Raw genomic sequence first — 20,905 nt, forward strand, 5'->3', positions numbered from 1 at the left:
TTTCAAACCTTGTGCACTCCGCCTTAAGAACGTTCTGTGAAAACACAGTCTTGATATATTGATATTGACTAAGTATGTAAATTTAAAGATTCAATTAATGTTTAAAAAGCCAACTTTAAGGGTCAGTTTCCTAGACAGGGATTAGACTAGTTCTAGACTAAAATAAATGTAAGAAATGTCCAAACTGAAAACAACTTGCACTGACACATCTTAAAATGCATCAGTGCCCTTTGTTTTGCCTCAAGTAATGTTTTTAGTAAGGCATGTTATGAAGTTTATTTAACTAAGTTCGGGAGGAGCATGGTCATGTGATCCAACCAATCAGTGCAAAGAGGTGCCTATAAATGGCCGTCCCTCACCTCTCTCCCGTGACAGATTTTTTGCAGCATTTGGCCCCGCCCATGTGTCGTCACATCCAGTTTCGAGCGTTGTTGTGCGACGACACGCTTTCTCGGCCCGCCACTACTTACCCAGCAAGGATTAATTTCTTTCTACTCGAAAATTTGGAGATAATAACCGACACTTTCCACTTCATGCCAGGACACCGAATCCTACTTTCGCCCCCACCGGCAAGACATCCGCCATTTTTTGCCTCGGTTCCTATCTGGCCCAATTGAGCCGAATCATCAAACAGGGACTGATAAAAGCTTAAACTGATCACTATTGAACTATAACTTAAGCGCAGGTTTAACGCTATGACTAAATGTCTCCTTTCAGACTACTAACCATTTCCCATTGAGCCTCTCGTCCTCATCTAGTAAGCAAGGCCACCGGGCCCAAATTTCGCGCCTTCCAGCTTCCACCCTACTCCGCCGAGTACCGGGTTTTTTTCCTAATGCCTCTCACCACCGGTGGCAGGCGCTCGGCAGGTCCGGGCCGCGTCCTAGAGCGCCGGTTTCAATCAGTTCCCTCGCCCGCATAACAGTGGCTCCCACTTCCATTTTCACCAAATATTTCTGTTATATCCGCCAGCGTCGCGATCCGTTTTCCTCAGCTGTATTTTTGTCTATACTAGGATGTTAAATTCAGGTGCTTCCTAGCGTGAGGCTGCCTCCGCTAGCGGCTCAAGCCATGATGCTATTATCTCTCATTCCTCTGTTTTTAGTTCAACCTGTTCTAATATCACCAAATATAACGGGAGATTACCTCCGCAGACCACCGATCCTTATTCTTTCAGTACCTCCCCTTGCAATCGTTTTGAAACGCACGGATTATTAACACAGGGACTCAAAACAGTCATCGGTTTGAATCGATATAATATATGCTACGCGTTTATCGATATTTTCCTCCGCAACTCGGACTTCTCGATCTCAATGTAGACCGTGTTGATTTTTCTTTCCACGTTACTCTTAAAAAGTATTGTACTTACATCCTTCGTTTTGTATTGATTTAGCTACTGTACAGAAATAATTTGCTCTGCTTTTCCCTCTAGTTGCAAACCTAATAAGCAACCGCTCACGCTTTCATCACAACGGCAGACTTTTGCGCTATCACCACCGGCCCGAATCATACTTTTAAATAAAATCTGTCAGTCAGTTCTGTAGTTATTCAAGTCGTGCGATTTCACATTTGCCATTATGTAAGTTATCTAGAAGCAGCGTCTCCAGCTGCTGGTGATGCACTAGGCGGACCTAACTCGCTTATTACAAACTATTTTAGAATATATTGCGTTTTCTCGTCGCAGACACCCAATACGAATATACTTTAATGTTTTTCCCACTATTAAGACGATCATTTACTGCCGACACCGTGCCTCTATCATGCCCGGCTTTAAAGTGTCGGCTCGTATGTCCTTCTACAGGACGGTGTTTGTTCCCTAAGAAGTGCACTAACTAGTTCCATCCTTGCCGCCGACGTTAAAAGCTGTTCCTTGTTCGCGTCATACCCTGATGGATATACAGCCTTACCAGGGTTTTTCAGCACCCGCAGCAGCGCGCTCCGCATGTTTCCTTCACGTTAGGGGGTTATTTATTTCAAAATCTAACGCTATATTCGTCACCTGCCAGTCGATTCGTTCTTTTGTAGTCGATGGTGGAGCTATGACGCTGATTTTACCATTTAAAAGATGTCTGACATTAATCACTGCTTAATTCTGTCCCAGGATCCCTGCATACTCGAAATATTTTATTCCAATCTGCCTCTGCAGATCCCGAGCTGTTTAAATCATATGCCGCACCAGGTAATCTCTTAATCTTCCTTTAAGCGTTTTTTTCTTATTTTTTTTTTACTTCTTCCACCCTGAAGCTATTTTGGGGATTTTCGCCTGGACTTGGCCTACCCAATTTCAAAAGCTTCCCATACCCACATGCAGAGGTTTACATACAAATGTTTGGTATCATTTTACAGGAAACCCTTTGAAATTACATAAAACACTGTTGAAAGTGCTAAACATGGTTGTTTGTGATGTCAGTCCTCTAATAAACACAAAAATAAATAGGCGCTTTTTGATGTTTTTTTTCTAAAGTCTTTATTTGAAAGTGTATAACTCTGGCCCTGAGTGCCTCAGCTCCCTGCAGACAGTTTTGTTTGATTCCAGTTACAGAGGAAAAAGGAATTTTTTCTCTATCATAATCTATACAAAAGTTATTTTACTCCAACTGAAGGGAGGAATAATACCATTTTTGTATTTAATTTCCACCTAAAAATATTTGAAGTGCTCCCATAAGCACATACAGTGGAATAAATGCAATTGCTTTATATCATTTTAAAGAAAACACTTTGAAGTTACATAAAAAGCTGCTGTTTGTAAAAACTATTGTTATTTATGTTATTTTTCATACGATGAAACACCAATTTTTCTTTTTTTATGTTGTAAATACTGCATTTGATAGTGTATAACTCTGGTTCTATGTGCTCTAGCAGACTGCAAACAGTTCTGGTTGTTAACAGCAGCAGACAGTAAACACCCAAAAAAAGAATGATCTCTTTAGCATGTCGCATTCAAAAGTTATTCTTATTTTACTGAAGTGAATATTAATTTTTTGTTTTGCACATATAATAAATAGCAAGGGATTATTCATGCACACAACCAAAGAAAATGCTGTTAATTGACTCATTTTTTAGAGTAGGACCTAATATAAAAGATGGTGTATCATTTGTGGCTATATGTGCTATCTGAGGCAGTTCATGCTCAAGTTTCACGTACGTTTACAAAAGACGATTTTTTACCTTATTATTCATTCAACTATTGTTGGATATGTGTTAATAATAGAACAAAAATAACGATGTAGCCTTATTTCTGAGAATGAGAGCTTTCATTTGATATAAGACTTGCCCATGTTTGTCATATTTTAAAAATATGAAATATGTGAATATTTAATCATATACAAAATTATGGGGGGGGGGTGATAGTGTAAATTAAGTGTAAATAACTTTCTTACAGTAAAAGATTTCTCAAAGTGATGCATATCTGCAGAAAGTAGAGACTCTAAGCTTTCAAACAGTATCTCATATGTGTTACTGGGGTCCATGACAGACCATTAACAATTAAAAGAATATTTTATATTAAGTCAAAATTAGAAATTTTGGACCCGGGACAGGATCATAGGGTTGAAGAGGTTAACCAGCCTGTAAAATAAAAACCTGCTATGTATAGACCATGGGAATGTTGACATTAGTTTAATACCCTGATTCGCAGCATTCAAGCCCACTGGCATAATATAGGCTACCGCATTTAATTTCACATCGCGGTTTATTTAACTTGTGGGGAAAATCAGTCGCAAAAAGGTTGGGTTTTCGGTTTTATTTATGTAACTATGCAATTCCCCTATTCGCTGAGAAAATCTCAATCTAACCACCCGAGGCTATTCCAGCAGATCTCCCTCACAGTTCAAAAAGTTTTAAAGATCTTGGAATTTTGGCTTCGCTGAGTGCAAATTATGGGACCCATCCACCTCCTTCGGGTTTCTGGGTTTTAAACTATATTTCGGTCATATAGCGTTGCCGTATTTAATATCCTTAGCCAGTTTTGTTTTAAATGTAAACTCCTCTTATGTAAAATTTTGTTCTGTCCTACATGCTGCTCTGGTAGCATTCTAAATAAAATTGAAAACGCTCAAATTTTCTAAACTTGTCAACGAAACACTGCGCCCCTCGCTATGCTTTTTACGATAGTCTTCGGAATCAAATTTAACTGCCACGCATGTGCCAGTGAGCAAAATCGTATTTTTTTCCATCACCGGAAGTTAGCCTGTCGGCATCAGAACTGGATGCAAGTCCATCCCTAGTAAGTCATCATACAGAACTGTTTTTACAAAGTCACCAGGTAAAATCTTGATACCTCAATTTATATTCAGAGACATTTACCCTATCCTCCAAAGGTATTATTCAACGGTAAATCATTTAACCATGAACTATTTTTTTTCTCTACACTGTAAAAATACTAATTATTTTTTTTTTAAGAAAATTGGTTTAACTTATATATTTTTGCCCGTCCAACATTTCCTTAATTGGATTTTTTACAGTGTAAGGAAACCACACCTGGAACTAATTAATTTGCTCGTTTCCAACACCTGAGCATTCCCGCTGTACCAATCACATTCGCATGTTACATTGGTGGTGATGAAGCCGGCAGTAGGTACATGCCAATTCAAAATGTGCATCAATTCAATTTTTTCCAATTGCTCAGCGCTTGCATATCAGCTCTTATTTCACCTTAATTTCTATCAGCATTTGCTGCTTGTCTAAATCTCATTATTTCATAGTCATTAAATAACAATAGTTTTCTTTTTAAGCTCTGCTATTGGCATTACTGCACATTTTCCCCAATCAGAAACTATGCAAAGTTTCTTTCTGTTTATCCGTCTTGCCCCTTCAAAGTGCTGGGTGAGCCCCATTCGACCTCAGGTGGGACCTACCCGTCTGGTGCTGTGAGCATCATTTAGAAATAAGCCCATTCGCCCAAACTCCATGCCGCCCATTTCAATTCACTTAATGTCTAGGTGCCTTTCCGCCTTTCGGCTCGGCCACCACTCCCTCTACCACTCCATCCATACTGCCTGCACGCTGGACGCAGTGTTCATTTTGTGTTTTGCTTTTTTGACTGTTCAGGATTTGCAGTTATCTAAAATTTCAGTCCAGTCATCTACCCTACAATTTCTGATTAAAAAGTTCTAAAACCTTGATACAATCTCGTTTTTCTTCAAACAAAGTAAGACTTTCAAATTTAAGAAGGGACACTGTCTATTTTCAATTTACCGAACCCCATCCAATTATATAATTCGCTACTAAATTACCTGCAGTACAGACGATCCTGGTCGAAACTTGTTTTGATCCTCTTTTCATCGACAACCGAATTTAATTGGCTTTGAGATTTTGGTAAAATTTGTTTTAATCCAGTCTGATATCCAAGCAATAAAATTTTCATTCAGCTAATTCATTCAGCATCAGTGCCGCAACCTCTCCCGCTCCAAATGGCCTCTCTAATCAACAAACTTAGGCCCTCAGTTGCCGGATGTCAGAATCATTCAAATTCTACATTAGATTCAACCACTTGCATATCAGAAAAACTCATGTACCCCTAGTTTGTTTTGTTTGCTTCACCTGCACATTCATTCAAATGAATAAATAATTATATGTATATTTATCTGTGTGCGTTTATACTTGTGAGAATACACTGTATGTAAAGAATTCACAGTTGCACTCTATCTTGCACGTCGTTGTATGGGCTCCCCGTTTGTAGGCAGTGCGGAATTTTCTTTCACCAATTTAAGTTTTGCACCTTCGCTGGTCGAGCCCCATCACTCATCACACATCATTTTCTTACCTTTATATTTTCATGTAGAATTTGCAACAGGACATTCTGCGTTGTATGGTCCTTGTGCTCACTCCTACTGGTAGGGACATGGAAATTAGTTCTTTTAGACGTTCTTCTGATAAAAGTATTCTTGGTCGCCCAAGTTTTCCAGATTAAAAATTCCACAGTGTGTGTACACTGTTGGTTTTGGTTGATCTCACCAATAATCTGAAAAACCTCTCTGAGTCCCTCTAATACAGCATGTGGAAAAGATTCCTGGCTTGAGAGTGCACTTAAAAAAACTAACTCCTGGGAACATGTAAACTCCAAAAAAAAATCTAAATCAATAGGTGGTCGATTAAGCAGGTGGGACAGCCGCGAATGGAGCCTATCCAATATAGCATTCATCACCAATTCCTTGAGAAACAGAAGAATTACTGTGTTAATTTTTCGGATTTAGTACCGACTGTTTTAAAAACAAAAATAAAGCGTCAGTTCAATGTTGTTATCAGATTTACATGATGTACATAATTGATTACCACACTAGTGGTAATTTAATACGTATTTTTTTTTAACAAAACGCCATCTTAAAATCCAGTATCAACACGTGTCAGACAGCTTAAAGGATCGTATATATAGAGAGAGAGACATTTCCGTGGAAAAATTTCATCTTATTTTCGTGACAATGGGACATAAATATTCCAAACTAAGTTAGAGTTCCCTCTCTAAATCTTGTACGTTTCCAGTACAGAGTAAAATGATTGTTTTGGGTAAATTATTGTTGCAAATAGAATCACTAACCGTTTTTAATCACTAACAATAAGAACTGAGACCTAGCAACTTAGTACTGACCGTTTTAAAAACAAAAATAAAGCGTCAGTTCAATGTTGTTATCAGATTTGATGTACATAATTGATTACCACACTAGTGGTAATTTAATAAGTTTTTTTTTTTAACAAAACGCCATCTTAAAATTCAGTATCAACACGTATCAGACAGCTTAAAGGATCGTATATATATATTAAGTTTCTACATTTGTCCGTGTGTGTATGCAATAAAGTACCATGTCTATGCCTGCAGCCTCATGGATGATACTGTGTGTGAAAACAACTACGAACGTCTGCCTGCAGTGCCGACTGGCGCATTATTGAACCAATCAGAAGAAAGAAACCGGGAGCCCCATTTGATTGGTCACAAGAACGGTAGCCCTGCCTTCCCACTCACGCTTGCAAACTGAATGAGTGTGAGAGAATCGTGACAAAACTAAAGCGCAGACGGATCTGTAGATTTTAAGGAATTGCTTTTCTCTCTGTATGCAACAAGTCATTTACACTTTTGAAACTGATTTATTTTACACACAGAGACGGATTGTGCGCAATGAATCCGTTTTGCAGTTCATAACACTATGTTTTTGCCTGTACGCCTCTGTTTACAATGCTTTTGGCAGTATTTCAGCGCAAAAACAGTGCCAGAAGTGTAAGCGCGGAAAAACTGAAGTCAGAAGAATGCAGTTTATACTTATTTTGTGTAAATGTGAAGTTTCAGTTTTACAAGACATTACACTTACGATTAACAGCACAATGTTGCAAAACTTATTTTCTTACGCTTGCAACTTGATTTACACCTTCACAAAATTGGTTTTGCGCACGCAAATTTATTTTATGCTTGCACTGTCACGTACACTCTCACAAATATGATCCTGCGCATGCAAATCTTTTTGACGTTATTTTACCTTCATACAATTGCTGCTGAAAGAGTATTTGAAGATGAGCAATTCATGCATGAGTAAAAACTGTGACAACCAACCCCGGTCTCCCCTACATAAGCTATTTGAGCCCATACTGTACAAATCTTGCTTTTTTGAGAGCAAATCAGCATGTTGTTGTCTGTTCTGCGAACATGGTTGAGGTGGAGTGGAGATCGTACAGTCTCTGTGTCGTGCAGCCCATGTGTTATGGAACGGGCTACCGCTGTTGTTGTTGTTCCCTTTTGGTTAGTTTTAAAGGACAATTGTACATTTTCTTAAGGCTTTTGCTGTGTGGTTGGCATGTTTCTCAAGTATTGTGTGGTATTTTCTGAACTTTTATTCTTATTGTTATTTCTGGTGTGCCTACTTTTTTATTTTAATTACTACAAAAACATATTTGAGATGTTTCATTCAGAAAATAAAATTCCCTATTTGAGATGTGAAGATTAATATTTTATTTGCATTTTAGAGGTACCATTTCACCGATAGGAACATTAATCTTTATGGAAAGTGAGTCATATTTGTAGTCAAAATGTAACATAAAAGAAAGAAAGCTGTTCGCCAGCAGCAGCAGCCATTCTTTGTTTTCAAGTAGGAACCGTCGCAGGCAGCTCTGTCGTCATCATGTTAAGCCCGCCCCACAGACGCTACACACGATGTGATTGGCCTGACCAAATTTTGGTGTTTGGAGCTGTTAAGTGTATTGTGAGTGCCTAGACTAAACCCTGGCAGCAAATATATTTTGCGGCCGCTAGGGTGCATCTAGATTTCTAGGCTAACATTGTGGTACACACAATAACACTCTGGCCTGGTGTGTAGCAAAGTCTTATTCAAACAGTAACGTGAGGTGTCAGATCCGCAGTACAAATGTCTTTTCAAGTAGTTAAAAAAGGGTATGCATTTTAAATGTTTATTTAGTTTTACCAATTTTCTTTTTCTCTCTTGTTTACTGTAATTACATCTGTGCAAGGGAACCTAGTGGGTTGGTGTCAGTTTTGCCATTCATTTAGTCTGCCATTGTAACCATAATTGGGGCGAGGGACCGTACCCGACCCCCCCCATGACACGGAACCACTATTTGTCCATTTGCCCATTATTGGTGCGGATGAACCCCTTGGACACTCCTGACCAAACATGACACGGACACACTATTTGTCCATTTGCCCGTTAATGTTGCGGATCGACCCCCTGACCCCTCCTGACCACCCCCCGACCCCGACCCCCCCATGACACGGACCCACTATTTGTCCATTTGCCCGTTATCGATGCGGATCGACCCCCTGACCCCTCCTGACTGCCCCCCCGACCCCCCCCAGTGACACAGACCCATTATTTGTACATTTGCAAATTAAGTGTACGGAACGTCTCCCCCCACCCTGCCCGACCCCCCCGACGCCACGGACCCGTTATTCGTACGTTCGCAGGCTACTTTTTTGGGAAACGGTCCGAACCGCGAACGGACGTCACGGGCCCTGCTTACGTCCCCTCACGTGCCCTGTAGCGCAGAGTTCGACGCGAAAATGACGTCCCTGTTTGTTTTTGCTCAATTTGGACGCTACCTCTACCGGACCCCCCCTACCCCCTCCTCGTCCACCGGCCGAACGCTCCCCGGCCGTCCGTTTCGCGATCCGACGCGTCTCGGGGTCACGGGGACGAGTTGACGCGAACCCTCTACGAAAATAACATTGGTTTACTGGAGAAGTGTCAGTGGCGTCACGCGGCCCCGTAAGGACGCACGGCTTCGAAACGCACGCGGCATCCCAGTGCCGACGGCCCGGCCGAAGAGTCCTGCAGTCTGTCAGCAGAGAACCCTTTGTGAGCCTACTTGCCAACCCTAACCCTAGGCGCTTTGCGATCGCACTAAGAGGCACGGCGAGGGAGCTGTGGGCAGGCCGTACGCCGAAGGCACGCGGGAACGGGAGACGTCGTGCGCGGGCCCTCCGCCGGACGGCACGCCGAATTTCGGGCGCCTAGGCCTTTTCCCGGCCTCGCGGGGGCACTGACAGTTTCCCGCTAAATTAGCGGGTTCGCGTACGGAGTCGGATCTGGTCCAAATTCGGCACGCGCGCGCTTGTGGGCCCCGCCGTACGGGCCCTCGAAGCGCAGACCCCTGGGACCTTCTGAAAAAAAGTTAGCGAAACGGAGCTCTATTGGCAATTAACATGGGGTGGCTGTCTGGGCCATCAACAGGATCCTGATGAGTGATTTTAAGAACATTTGGACAACTTGGTCTTATTTTTGAGCTACGTTCTCCAAATTCGGATATGTCGATCGGGGGCCCCCCAGAGGTCATATGACACCGCGCGGGGTCACGAGGAGCGCGTACACAAACCCATTACGGAAAAACGCATTGGTTTAATGGAAAAGTGTCGCTACCCCCGCGCGGACCCCTGGCCGGCCAGGGACGCCGAAGGACGCAGCCGAGGACCTTTCGCGAGCAGAGTTGCGAACCCTAAAACCCGGACTTTGCGCCTGTCCTGCGCGCACGCGGTGTGCCGTCGGAGCGCGGGTGTCGGATATGTCGGGCCAGAGCCTTCCGGCAGCACGCGCGCCGAATTCCGAGAGGCTAAGACTTTTCCCGTCCTCGCGGGAGACCCGACAGTTTTCCACGATTCGGCCGTGGGTTCGTGCCGGAGTCGGATCGGGTCGAAACTCGGCACGCGCGCACGGCGGGGTCGCCGAAGACGGACACCGGAAGCGCGTACTCCTCGGACGTTCAGAAGAGGAGCCTTAGGGCCGTTTCTCGAGCCGATGCCGGCTTTCGTGGCGGGATTACGCCGTCCCCGTAACTCCGATTCGACCGGGACGCGCGCGGGTCTCCTCGGCCGGACGGCCTCTCCGCGGGAAGCCGAGCGTCGCGGCCGAGACCCTTTCGCGTCACGACTCGCCTACCCTAGTTTTGAGGTTTTCGCCGGGGCGTAGCGCGCGCACCTTAGACCGCCGACGCGCGGGTTTCGGATATGTCGCGCGAGGGCTCTACGCCGACCCGCGCGTCGATTTCGGGGACTTTACGACTTTTCCCAGCCTCGCGGGAGAGCTGACGGTTTCCCGCTAACGACCGTCTGTTCGTGCCGGAGTCGGATCGGGTCGAAATTCGGCACGCTGAATGTCGGAGGTCTCACGAGGCGTACCCCGGAAGCGCAGGCCGCTGCGACGTTCCTGAAAGAATAGATAAAAAAAGCAACGAAAACGCAAGGCCTGAAGCCTATGGAGATTATAATGGGGGAATTTCATGTTTTCGGACGGCAGACAAATGGATTTTTTCGTGCCATGACACCCGTCTTCGGATATGTCGTAGAGGGGCACTAGGTGAGCCAGGGCCCCGAATTTGGGGCACCTAGGCCGTTCCGGGGCCCATCGGTGAGGCTTCGAAAATCCTAATTTTTTCACGTTTTTAGTATGGGGTGCGAAAATTGGTCACCGGGGAACAAGTTTTCTAGGCGTTTCAGACGACGCTGATTCACCTGGTAAAATTTCTGTGTGAAGGATTTTTTAGTTTGGACGTGTTTTTGTGTGAAAAAGGGTGAAATAAAGCTCAGTTTGGGGCTTTATTGCTCGGCACAGGAAGGTCGTAGAGACTCGAACGAGGGTTCGTTGGAAAGACCCGGACCAGGCCTTTACGAAGACCCCAAGGACGAGGGGGTAGCCTGGTCAGGGGCGGAGCTACGGCCATTTGAAAATGAAAAATGTGTGAAAAAGGCTAAATTTTGGGGCTTTATTTCTCCGCCCAGGAAGGTCCTAGGAAGGTGCCACTTTCAGGGGCGGAGCTATGGCGATTTGAATTTAAAAGCTCATTTTTTATATCTCCGGTCCTAGAGACTCGGGGGTGAGGGCGTTGTAAAGGTCTCGGAGAGACCTTTCGAACGACACCAGCCTCGAGTCTCTACGACGTTCCCTCTTCGAGATATAGTTTTTAATTTTTGAAAAATTATGAAAAACGCTTGTTTTCAGAGCTCGTTTACTCGGCCTAGGAAGGTCTGGGTTCATTGGAAAGGCCCGGACTAGGCCTTTCCAAAGAGTCCAAAGTCGAGGGCGTGACTCTTTCCTGGGCGGAGCTAGGGCCAGTCGAATATTGAAAATAAGTGAAAAAACTCAAGGTTGGGGCTGTATTGCTCGGCCCAGGAAGGTCGTAGAGACTCGAGTGAGGGCTCGTTGGAAAGGCCCGGACCAGGCCTTTCCAAAGAGTCCGAGGAAATGGGCGTAACTCTTTCCTGGGCGGAGCTATGCGCTTTTGAAAAGACGTTTTGAAAACATTGGTTTTTCGGAAAGGGGGGGCGTAGAGACTTGGGGGTGGGGGCTTGTCGTGGGGGCGTCGAGGCCTTTCAAATGACACCACCCCCAAGTCTCTACGACACTCATTGGCCGAGATAGATTTTTTATTTTTTGGCTGAAATGTTCAAAAAAGGCTTTCTTGAAGATTGACCTCAATATCTTTTGTGTGTGAAAATGGGAAAAAAATGATGATTTTCAGGGCCCTATTTCTCGGCCCGAGAAGGTCGTAGGCACTCGAGTGAGGGTTCGTTGGAAAGGCCCGGACTAGGTCGCCCTTAGTGAGTAGCGGTCTTTATTCCCAGCGACCTCCTACTGTCGATAGTCTATAATGCTAATGTTTATCTCCCTCTCTCTCTCTCTCTCTCTCTCTCTCTAGACGAGCTCCTGGCGGAGTTCAGGAGGCATCACGAGGGGCCGGAACCCAGCCGGAAGCTGAGGGACAACGTGACAAGCAAAATCTTCCGCATCAGGGCCTTCGTGGCCTACATGGCGGAGAGGAAGAGCAGGCTGGCCACGTTGCGGTTCATGGACGACCCTGAGAGGATGAGGACGTAAGTTTCGGTCCTTGTTGTCTTTCTGCTGTCGTTTTGACGCCGGCGGGGCGCTGTTAACTCTCGTTTCTCTTTGTGTGTGTCCGCAGGTGGGTGACAAATCTCAGGGCGTCCAAAATGACCGAGACCACCTTGAACCACTACCTGAACAACGTGGCCCAGTTCCATGAGACCCCTTCGCCGACCTCCCGCCTGTCCAAGAAATCCATGCTGGGGATCAGGCGGGAGGTCAGGGCCCTGCTGAAGGGCCTCCGTAGAGGTGTTGTCATGCACCAAATTGGGGTGAAGCAGGCCAAAGAGGGCCGCGTCATCCCCAAGGCGGTGCTCCGTCAATGCCTCTCGGAGGCCAAGAAACGCATACCGGAGGTCCTGGGTAGGTCGAAGTCGCTGTCGGTTTTGCCGTTGTGTCCGGTTTCGTGTCTCTGTTTTACTCAGGTGTGCTCTTGTATCCACAGACCAGCTCGAGAACGACCTCCAGCAAAAGACTCAGTTCTCGTTCTATGGCTACTTGACGGCCTACTACGCCTCCATTTACGGGCACCGGCTGGGGTTTTTTCAGAACCTAACCATCCGGGAGGTGGAGGGGGCCGTCAAGTCGCCTAGCACGGGGGACTACCTCATAAACGTAAGCGTTTTACCCCCGAGCGTAGATAGGAAATCGTCGCGCCTGGCACGACCTAACTCTCTCTCTCTTTTCTCTCTCGCAGATCTCTCTACACAAGACGAACCGGGCGTTCGGCCCGGCGCAGCTGTCCCTGACCGCCGAGGAGTACGGATGGTTTTGGCGGTTCCTGGCGCTGCGCGACCGGCTGGTCGGCGGGCCGGACGCCCGCTTGTTCTTTTACACATCGACACCCAACCCCTGTAAGAACTTGAATAACTACTTTCAGGGGGCTTGGGTGTCGATGGGCCTGCCGGGGAAACCCACGTTCATGGACGTGAGGACCTCCATCGCCACCCACGTAAGCGCCGGACACACGTGATATCGTTAGATTTCGTTTGTACGTACGCTCGCGACTGACCCTTTGTGTTCTTCTCTCTTTCGCAGGCCCGTAACACCCACTCGAAGGCCGACCGGGAGAAAGTGTCGAAGTTCATGTGCCACGACACCTCCACGGCCGACAGGTTCTATGCTATGAACCTGAACGTCAAGCAGGCCGTGGAGCACCGTCGGCTCTTCGAGGGGGCGTTGGTGGGGGAGGAGGTCTCGCCAGCGAAGCCGGCCGCCGAGGAAGAGGGGCAGGGCAAGAGAAAGCGCAAGACAAAGCACGGCCGGGGAGCCCCCAAAAGACGGAGGGACGAGTCCCCGCCCTCCTCGCCGCCCACCTCCAGTCCGGAGGAAGAAAGCGAGGCGGTGCCGTTTCAGGAGTCCGGGGTGTCCAGCCTCGACTCTCCCCCTGTGAGTTTCCTTCGTAGCTCTTAAGCGACCGCGTTTGGCTTGCGTCGATGCTAATTTCTTTCTCCTTCTTGTGTTTCAGAGCTTGGAAAAGTACCCGGGGGAAAAAGAAGAGAGCCCGGACTCCTCCTCCTCGTCCTCCGTCGGGGCGTCCCCGGTTCGGACGCCCAGCAAACTCTCCGCCCCCTCCGCGGAACCGGCTTCGCCGGCGGTCCACGACCCCGAGCAGGCCGACCCCAGGCAGGCGGAACCGGAGCAGGCCGCACCGCCGCTGGGCCTACTGAGCCGGCCCAAGAGGGCCGCCAAGAGACCGGTGGTGGTGCTGACGCCGGTCAAGCCCACCCTGAGCCCGTTGAGCCGAAACAAAATATGCAGGGTCTCGGGCGTGAGGCGGGCCTTGGATAAGGCCCGAAAGTAGAATAGAATGTTCAAATGTTGTTCAAATGCCCTGCTGAAGGGCCTCCGTAGAGGTGTTGTCATGCACCAAATTGGGGTGAAGCAGGCCAAAGAGGGCCGCGTCATCCCCAAGGCGGTGCTCCGTCAATGCCTCTCGGAGGCCAAGAAACGCATACCGGAGGTCCTGGGTAGGTCGAAGTCGCTGTCGGTTTTGCCGTTGTGTCCGGTTTCGTGTCTCTGTTTTACTCAGGTGTGCTCTTGTATCCACAGACCAGCTCGAGAACGACCTCCAGCAAAAGACTCAGTTCTCGTTCTATGGCTACTTGACGGCCTACTACGCCTCCATTTACGGGCACCGGCTGGGGTTTTTTCAGAACCTAACCATCCGGGAGGTGGAGGGGGCCGTCAAGTCGCCTAGCACGGGGGACTACCTCATAAACGTAAGCGTTTTACCCCCGAGCGTAGATAGGAAATCGTCGCGCCTGGCACGACCTAACTCTCTCTCTCTTTTCTCTCTCGCAGATCTCTCTACACAAGACGAACCGGGCGTTCGGCCCGGCGCAGCTGTCCCTGACCGCCGAGGAGTACGGATGGTTTTGGCGGTTCCTGGCGCTGCGCGACCGGCTGGTCGGCGGGCCGGACGCCCGCTTGTTCTTTTACACATCGACACCCAACCCCTGTAAGAACTTGAATAACTACTTTCAGGGGGCTTGGGTGTCGATGGGCCTGCCGGGGAAACCCACGTTCATGGACGTGAGGACCTCCATCGCCACCCACGTAAGCGCCGGACACACGTGATATCGTTAGATTTCGTTTGTACGTACGCTCGCGACTGACCCTTTGTGTTCTTCTCTCTTTCGCAGGCCCGTAACACCCACTCGAAGGCCGACCGGGAGAAAGTGTCGAAGTTCATGTGCCACGACACCTCCACGGCCGACAGGTTCTATGCTATGAACCTGAACGTCAAGCAGGCCGTGGAGCACCGTCGGCTCTTCGAGGGGGCGTTGGTGGGGGAGGAGGTCTCGCCAGCGAAGCCGGCCGCCGAGGAAGAGGGGCAGGGCAAGAGAAAGCGCAAGACAAAGCACGGCCGGGGAGCCCCCAAAGACGGAGGGACGAGTCCCCGCCCTCCTCGCCGCCCACCTCCAGTCCGGAGGAAGAAAGCGAGGCGGTGCCGTTTCAGGAGTCCGGGGTGTCCAGCCTCGACTCTCCCCCTGTGAGTTTCCTTCGTAGCTCTTAAGCGACCGCGTTTGGCTTGCGTCGATGCTAATTTCTTTCTCCTTCTTGTGTTTCAGAGCTTGGAAAAGTACCCGGGGGAAAAAGAAGAGAGCCCGGACTCCTCCTCCTCGTCCTCCGTCGGGCGTCCCCGGTTCGGACGCCCAGCAAACTCTCCGCCCCCTCCGCGGAACCGGCTTCGCCGGCGGTCCACGACCCCGAGCAGGCCGACCCCGGGCAGGCGGAACCGGAGCAGGCCGCACCGCCGCTGGGCCTACTGAGCCGGCCCAAGAGGGCCGCCAAGAGACCGGTGGTGGTGCTGACGCCGGTCAAGCCCACCCTGAGCCCGTTGAGCCGAAACAAAATATGCAGGGTCTCGGGCGTGAGGCGGGCTTTGGATAAGGCCCGAAAGTAGAATAGAATGTTCAAATGTTGTTCAAATGTTGTTCAAATGTTGTTCAAATGTTCTGTGTTTGCGTGTCATTTAATAATAATAATAATAATAATAATAATAATAATAATAAGTTTATTTGAACATGTAATAAAAAATACAAAAATATACATATATATAATAATAAAGTATTTATACTGTGTATACATACATGCAAAACAAACAAAAAAAATATAAAAATAAAAATGACAGATAAATAAGGATAAATACTTCTCAGCATTTTCAACCAAAATTATTATAAATAATAACTAATTCCAAAACACAAATATATTCCCATGTTCAAAAGGAGTAGGAAGAAGTTCATAAACTTTTCAAATCCCACCCCCTTTCTCTGGTTTTATCAATTAGATAAATACACAAGGATTCCACACAATTCTTATTTACATAAATATTCACCTCATATCTACCTACCTACAGCTCACATATACCCATACATACATAGACCACAGACAGATGCAAACATGCATACACACCTACAACACTATTTTCATTTCTTTCAATATACCATGCTATAACCTCAAGTCCTTTTTATAGCCATTCAATACATGATTTTTAAATAATCTCTTGAATTTACTAATTGTTGTACATGATTTCATCTTGTCACTGCAGCTATTCCATACATTAACTCCTTTAGTTGTAACACAGTGATATTTGGCATTTGTTCTAATATGTTTCTTTTGAAAAACTGACTCTCCTCTTAAGTTATGCTTGCTATCTCTCATTTGAAACAGCCCTTGGATACTGTTCGATAGCTGATGATTTTTTACTTTGTACATAATTTGTGCAGTTTTAAACGCAACCATATCTCTAAATTTTAGAACTTTTAATTTAATAAAAAATGGATTAGTTGATGCTCTATAAGTGGTTTTATTTACAATTCTTAAGGCTCTTTTTTGAAGAATAAAAATAGGTTCAGTGTTCGTTTTGTAAGTGTTCCCCCACACTTCCAAACAGTAAGTAATGTATGGCATTATGAAGGAACAGTATAATGTATACAATGAGCGTTGATTTAATAGGTAATTGGTTTTATACAGTATGGCAATTAATTTGAATATTTTAGTCTTAATATATTGAATATGTGGCTTCCAACAAAGTTTATCATCTATTATTACTCCCAAAAATGTATGTCATTTAATGTGTTCATTGTGTTGTGTGTTTTTTTTATAAATAAATGTTCTTCTGATAAATGACTGACTTGTCTTCATTTCTGGTTTTGACAACAATAAATTCCAAGTAATCAAACAACACTTAAGTAAAATAGCTTTATTCGAATACCAGCATTTTTTATTAATTAATACAATCGTTAGCAAAGAGAATCCAAAGGAATTAACAAATAATAACTAACATGAAACAATTATTAAACAATTTATTAAAACAATTTATTAAAAACACTTAAAACAAATAGATAAAACTTAAACATTAATCTATAGCGAAAGGGAATCATCGTTTGGCCAAAGGAAAATAAATAAGGTCAAAATATTGGATAGAATAAAGTTAAAACAGAGCGAAACTGAAAACCGGAAGTGAACGGCCCTAGAAATTAATAAACTATAAACGTAACTTAAAATGTGATCGAAACAGCGTAAGGTAACGAGAAACTAGATGAAATAAGGTCAAAATAGAATTAAATAATTATTATTACGTTTATAAACACGTAAACTCAAACCCGGAAGTAACCGCCGCCGAGTAAATAATTAATGATAAACGTAACTTAAATTATGATCTAAACGTCGTAACGTCACGAGAAACTAAACGGAATAAGGTCAAAATTAAATTAAAATATTATTACATCGTTTATAAATATGTAAACACAAACCAGGAAGTGAACAGCGCCTGTGAACAATTAATTTCAACACAAAGACAACTTAACGAAACGTAACGTTGATCTCGAATGATGTAAATTAACTTTATTAGTTTGAGAAAAACAAGTAAAAATAAAACAACGACTTCAAAAGGTAAACGAATCCCATTGGCTACTGTACTCTCTACGTAGGACTTGACGGGAATTTCGGAAATCCCTATATATATATTGACTACAGCTGATTAATGACTCATATATCAACAGATGATCGATTTAATGAGTAAGTTTAATTATGTTTTGATTTGACGATTTGAAACTTTTAACAAGTGATTGTGTCAATTGATTTTTTTTAATTGGATATGTGCAAAGTTGTAATACGAGAGCCGACATGTCTCGTTAATGCGTAGATAGTGATTTATTAAGTAATTATCTGTTTAACGTCACGTAAAGTCACAGTCCAGCGTCTGTGACGCACCTTTTAATACCAGGGCCTACCTATTGCATTAAACATGAGTTGATTGATTGATTTAACCTCTGACCTATGCTCGTCTTATGGAAAAAACAGTAATTTCTTGGTGCCCGTTGCATTATGCACACGTTTAGCTCTATCAATGTCACTTTACATTAAAGTTTACTGTCTGAGACTCGTGTTTACATTGTTTTAATGCAAAAAGCAGGCCTTGTAGTGCTACTGTAAACTCTGACCTGTGCTTTTCTCATCAATATGCTGTTATATATTGGTGCCGGTTGCATTATGCACACGTTTAGCTCTATCAATGTCACTTTACATTAAAGTTTACTGTCTGAGACTCGTGTTTACATTGTTTTAATGCAAAAAGCAGGCCTTGTAGTGCTACTGTAAACTCTGACCTGTGCTTTTCTCATCAATATGCTGTTATATCTTGGTGCCCGTTGCATTATGCACACGTTTAGCTCTATCAATGTCACTTTACATTAAAGTTTACTGTCTGAGACTCGTGTTTACATTGTTTTAATGCAACAAGCAGGCCTTGTAGTGCTACTGTAACCTCTGACCTGTGCTTTTCTCATCAATATGCTGTAATATCTCGGTGCCTGTTGCATTACGCACACGTTTGGCTCTATTAAAGTCTGTTATTTGTTATTCATGTCCTCTTTCTTGTGTGTCGTTTCAGAAACATGGCTCCTGTGAAGTGCCCCTTTTGCCACAAACCCCGGGCCAACATGAGGCAACACCTCCGGGTATCCCATGGCATCCTTAACCTCAGGGAAAGGCACCTTTGGGTCCGCTTTTCCCTGAGGAAGGTCACGGAGCCTTTCCGGCCGTGCCCGTTGTGTGGCCGGTCGGTCAAATACATCCGGCCACACTTCGCAAACTCCCACAAGGATCTGTCGGTGAGTGTCGACCGTTAAACTTTCTTTGTCAACATGTCGATAGCTAGTAAATCTCTACGAACCGGTTTTAAACACGTTTCGTCTCCTAGGACAAGGAGCTCAAGAGGACTGTCCGGCATTTCCAGTGGGAGATCACCATGGAGAGGCTCCGTGAGCTTGAGGCCAGCAACCCGGAGGTGCCTCTCGTCACACTTGATGAACCCTCTGGTAGGTGTACTATGGCTGAACTTTGCTCCGTTGTCTTTCAAGACACAGCAAGTTAAGCTAATCAACTATATACATTTATGTGTCGTTTCAGACGATCCTGACACGCAGAATGAGGTCTGCCCGCCGGTCTTGGGTGTCGATGGGCCTGCCGGGCAGGCGGAACCGGAGCAGGCCGCACCGCCGCTGGGCCTACTGAGCCGGCCCAAGAGGGCCGCCAAGAGACCGGTGGTGGTGCTGACGCCGGTCAAGCCCACCCTGAGCCCGTTGAGCCGAAACAAAATATGCAGGGTCTCGGGCGTGAGGCGGGCCTTGGATAAGGCCCGAAAGTAGAATAGAATGTTCAAATGTTGTTCAAATGTTGTTCAAATGTTCTGTGTTTGCGTGTCATTTAAATGTGTTCATTGTGTTGTGTGTTTTTTTTTATAAATAAATGTTCTTCTGATAAATGACTGACTTGTCTTCATTTCTGGTTTTGAAAACAATAAATTCCAAGTAATCAAACAACACTTAAGTAAAATAGCTTTATTCGAATACCAGCATTTTTTATTAATTAATACAATCGTTAGCAAAGAGAATCCAAAGGAATTAACAAATAAATATAGCTGCAAGCAGCAATGGCGGGCCCTCGCACGTTTTTTTACCGCTACACGGTGCGTCCGAGAAAACGATGCACGGTGGGCAAGGGCATCAAGTGGGTAAATATCAGTGGGCTATTTAATGTTGCTACTGAGCCATTTGGGGACTGTAGGTAAAAGAAACCCCATATTTTAGACAAACGGGGGCGCTAGTGAGCCACTTAAGAGACACGCCTATGTCTGACCTGTTTGTGCACACTTAACAGCCGACAACTCTGATGTGTGTGCCGACTTTTAGGTTAATCTAAGCACGCCAAGAGCCCTAAATATGCCTGAAATAAAAGTCAAGTTTGGGGCGTTGCCATGGGAACAGCGTTCGAGATATCAAAAATCCCATCGCAATTTAGCGTCTACAATGTCTCAGCATCATGTTGACAACTTCTGGTGTGAATCGCATTATTTCCCTAGAAGGAGTATTTAAAAGAACATTGCATGCAACTGTCAGGCTTAAATAAGCCTTTAAAATGAAAGTAAAAAGTTTGACGCGTTGCCATGGGAACAGCGTTTGAGATATCAAAAATCCCTTCGCAATTTATCATCTACAATGTCTTAGCATCATGTTGACCACTTTTGGTGTCAATCGCATGAATATCCTAGAAGGAGTATTTAAAAGAACATCGGATGGAACAGTCAAAAAAATCCACCTTTGTGACTGACACACTTCCTGGCGCCTGGTGGTGGCGCTATACCCGAGACTCACAATAAGCACATCGATGCGATTGGAATCTTCAGGCGAACAAACACCCCGCTTGGCATCACAATAAGAACTTTTTTGCCTTAGATATTAGACACTTCCTGTTTCTCTGATTTTGCCACAACTTTGTTGACTCGCCACGGTGGCACCGTTCGAGATATCAAAAATCCCTTCGCAATTTAGCAAGTACAATGTCTCAACATCATGATCACCACGTTTGGTGTCAATCCCATGAATCCTCTAGGAGGAGTATTTAAAAGTTCACCACATGCATTTTTGAAACAATCCAAAATAGCCGACATCCTGTTGGGCGGAGCTTAAATGTTAGAGTGCGAAAGTTGTTCGGGTCGATGAGATCTATATGCGTACCAACTCTCGTACATTTGCGTACATTTTTGCCCGATCTGTGCCCCAATGTTTGTTTTTGCATTACAG

At 45.2% G+C, this 20,905-nt stretch overlaps 1 protein-coding gene across 1 annotated transcript; it reads left to right on the forward strand.

Moving 5' to 3' along the window:
- The first annotated feature begins 12,490 nt into the window (after nucleotides 1–12,490).
- LOC141369161 (uncharacterized) lies at nucleotides 12,491–14,185 on the forward strand. Its single transcript, XM_073874717.1, has 5 exons — nucleotides 12,491–12,677; nucleotides 12,760–12,929; nucleotides 13,012–13,266; nucleotides 13,353–13,703; nucleotides 13,783–14,185. The coding sequence occupies exons 1-5, from the start codon at nucleotides 12,512–12,514 to the stop codon at nucleotides 14,116–14,118; spliced, it is 1,278 nt and encodes a 425-aa protein (XP_073730818.1). The 5' UTR covers nucleotides 12,491–12,511; the 3' UTR covers nucleotides 14,119–14,185.
- The last annotated feature ends 6,720 nt before the right edge of the window (nucleotides 14,186–20,905 follow it).

This window comes from Misgurnus anguillicaudatus, chromosome 12, assembly GCF_027580225.2.
Source record: "Misgurnus anguillicaudatus chromosome 12, ASM2758022v2, whole genome shotgun sequence".
NCBI classification, from domain to species: Eukaryota; Metazoa; Chordata; class Actinopteri; order Cypriniformes; family Cobitidae; genus Misgurnus; species Misgurnus anguillicaudatus.

Bases quoted from the DNA above. Each gene is read 5' to 3' on its own strand.
- LOC141369161 (XM_073874717.1), top strand. From the start codon at position 12,512: ATGCTGGGGATCAGGCGGGAGGTCAGGGCCCTGCTGAAGGGCCTCCGT. The intron at 12,678-12,759 runs GTAGGTCGAAGT...TTGTATCCACAG, and splicing joins ACGCATACCGGAGGTCCTGG to ACCAGCTCGAGAACGACCTC. The intron at 13,704-13,782 runs GTGAGTTTCCTT...CTTGTGTTTCAG, and splicing joins CCAGCCTCGACTCTCCCCCT to AGCTTGGAAAAGTACCCGGG.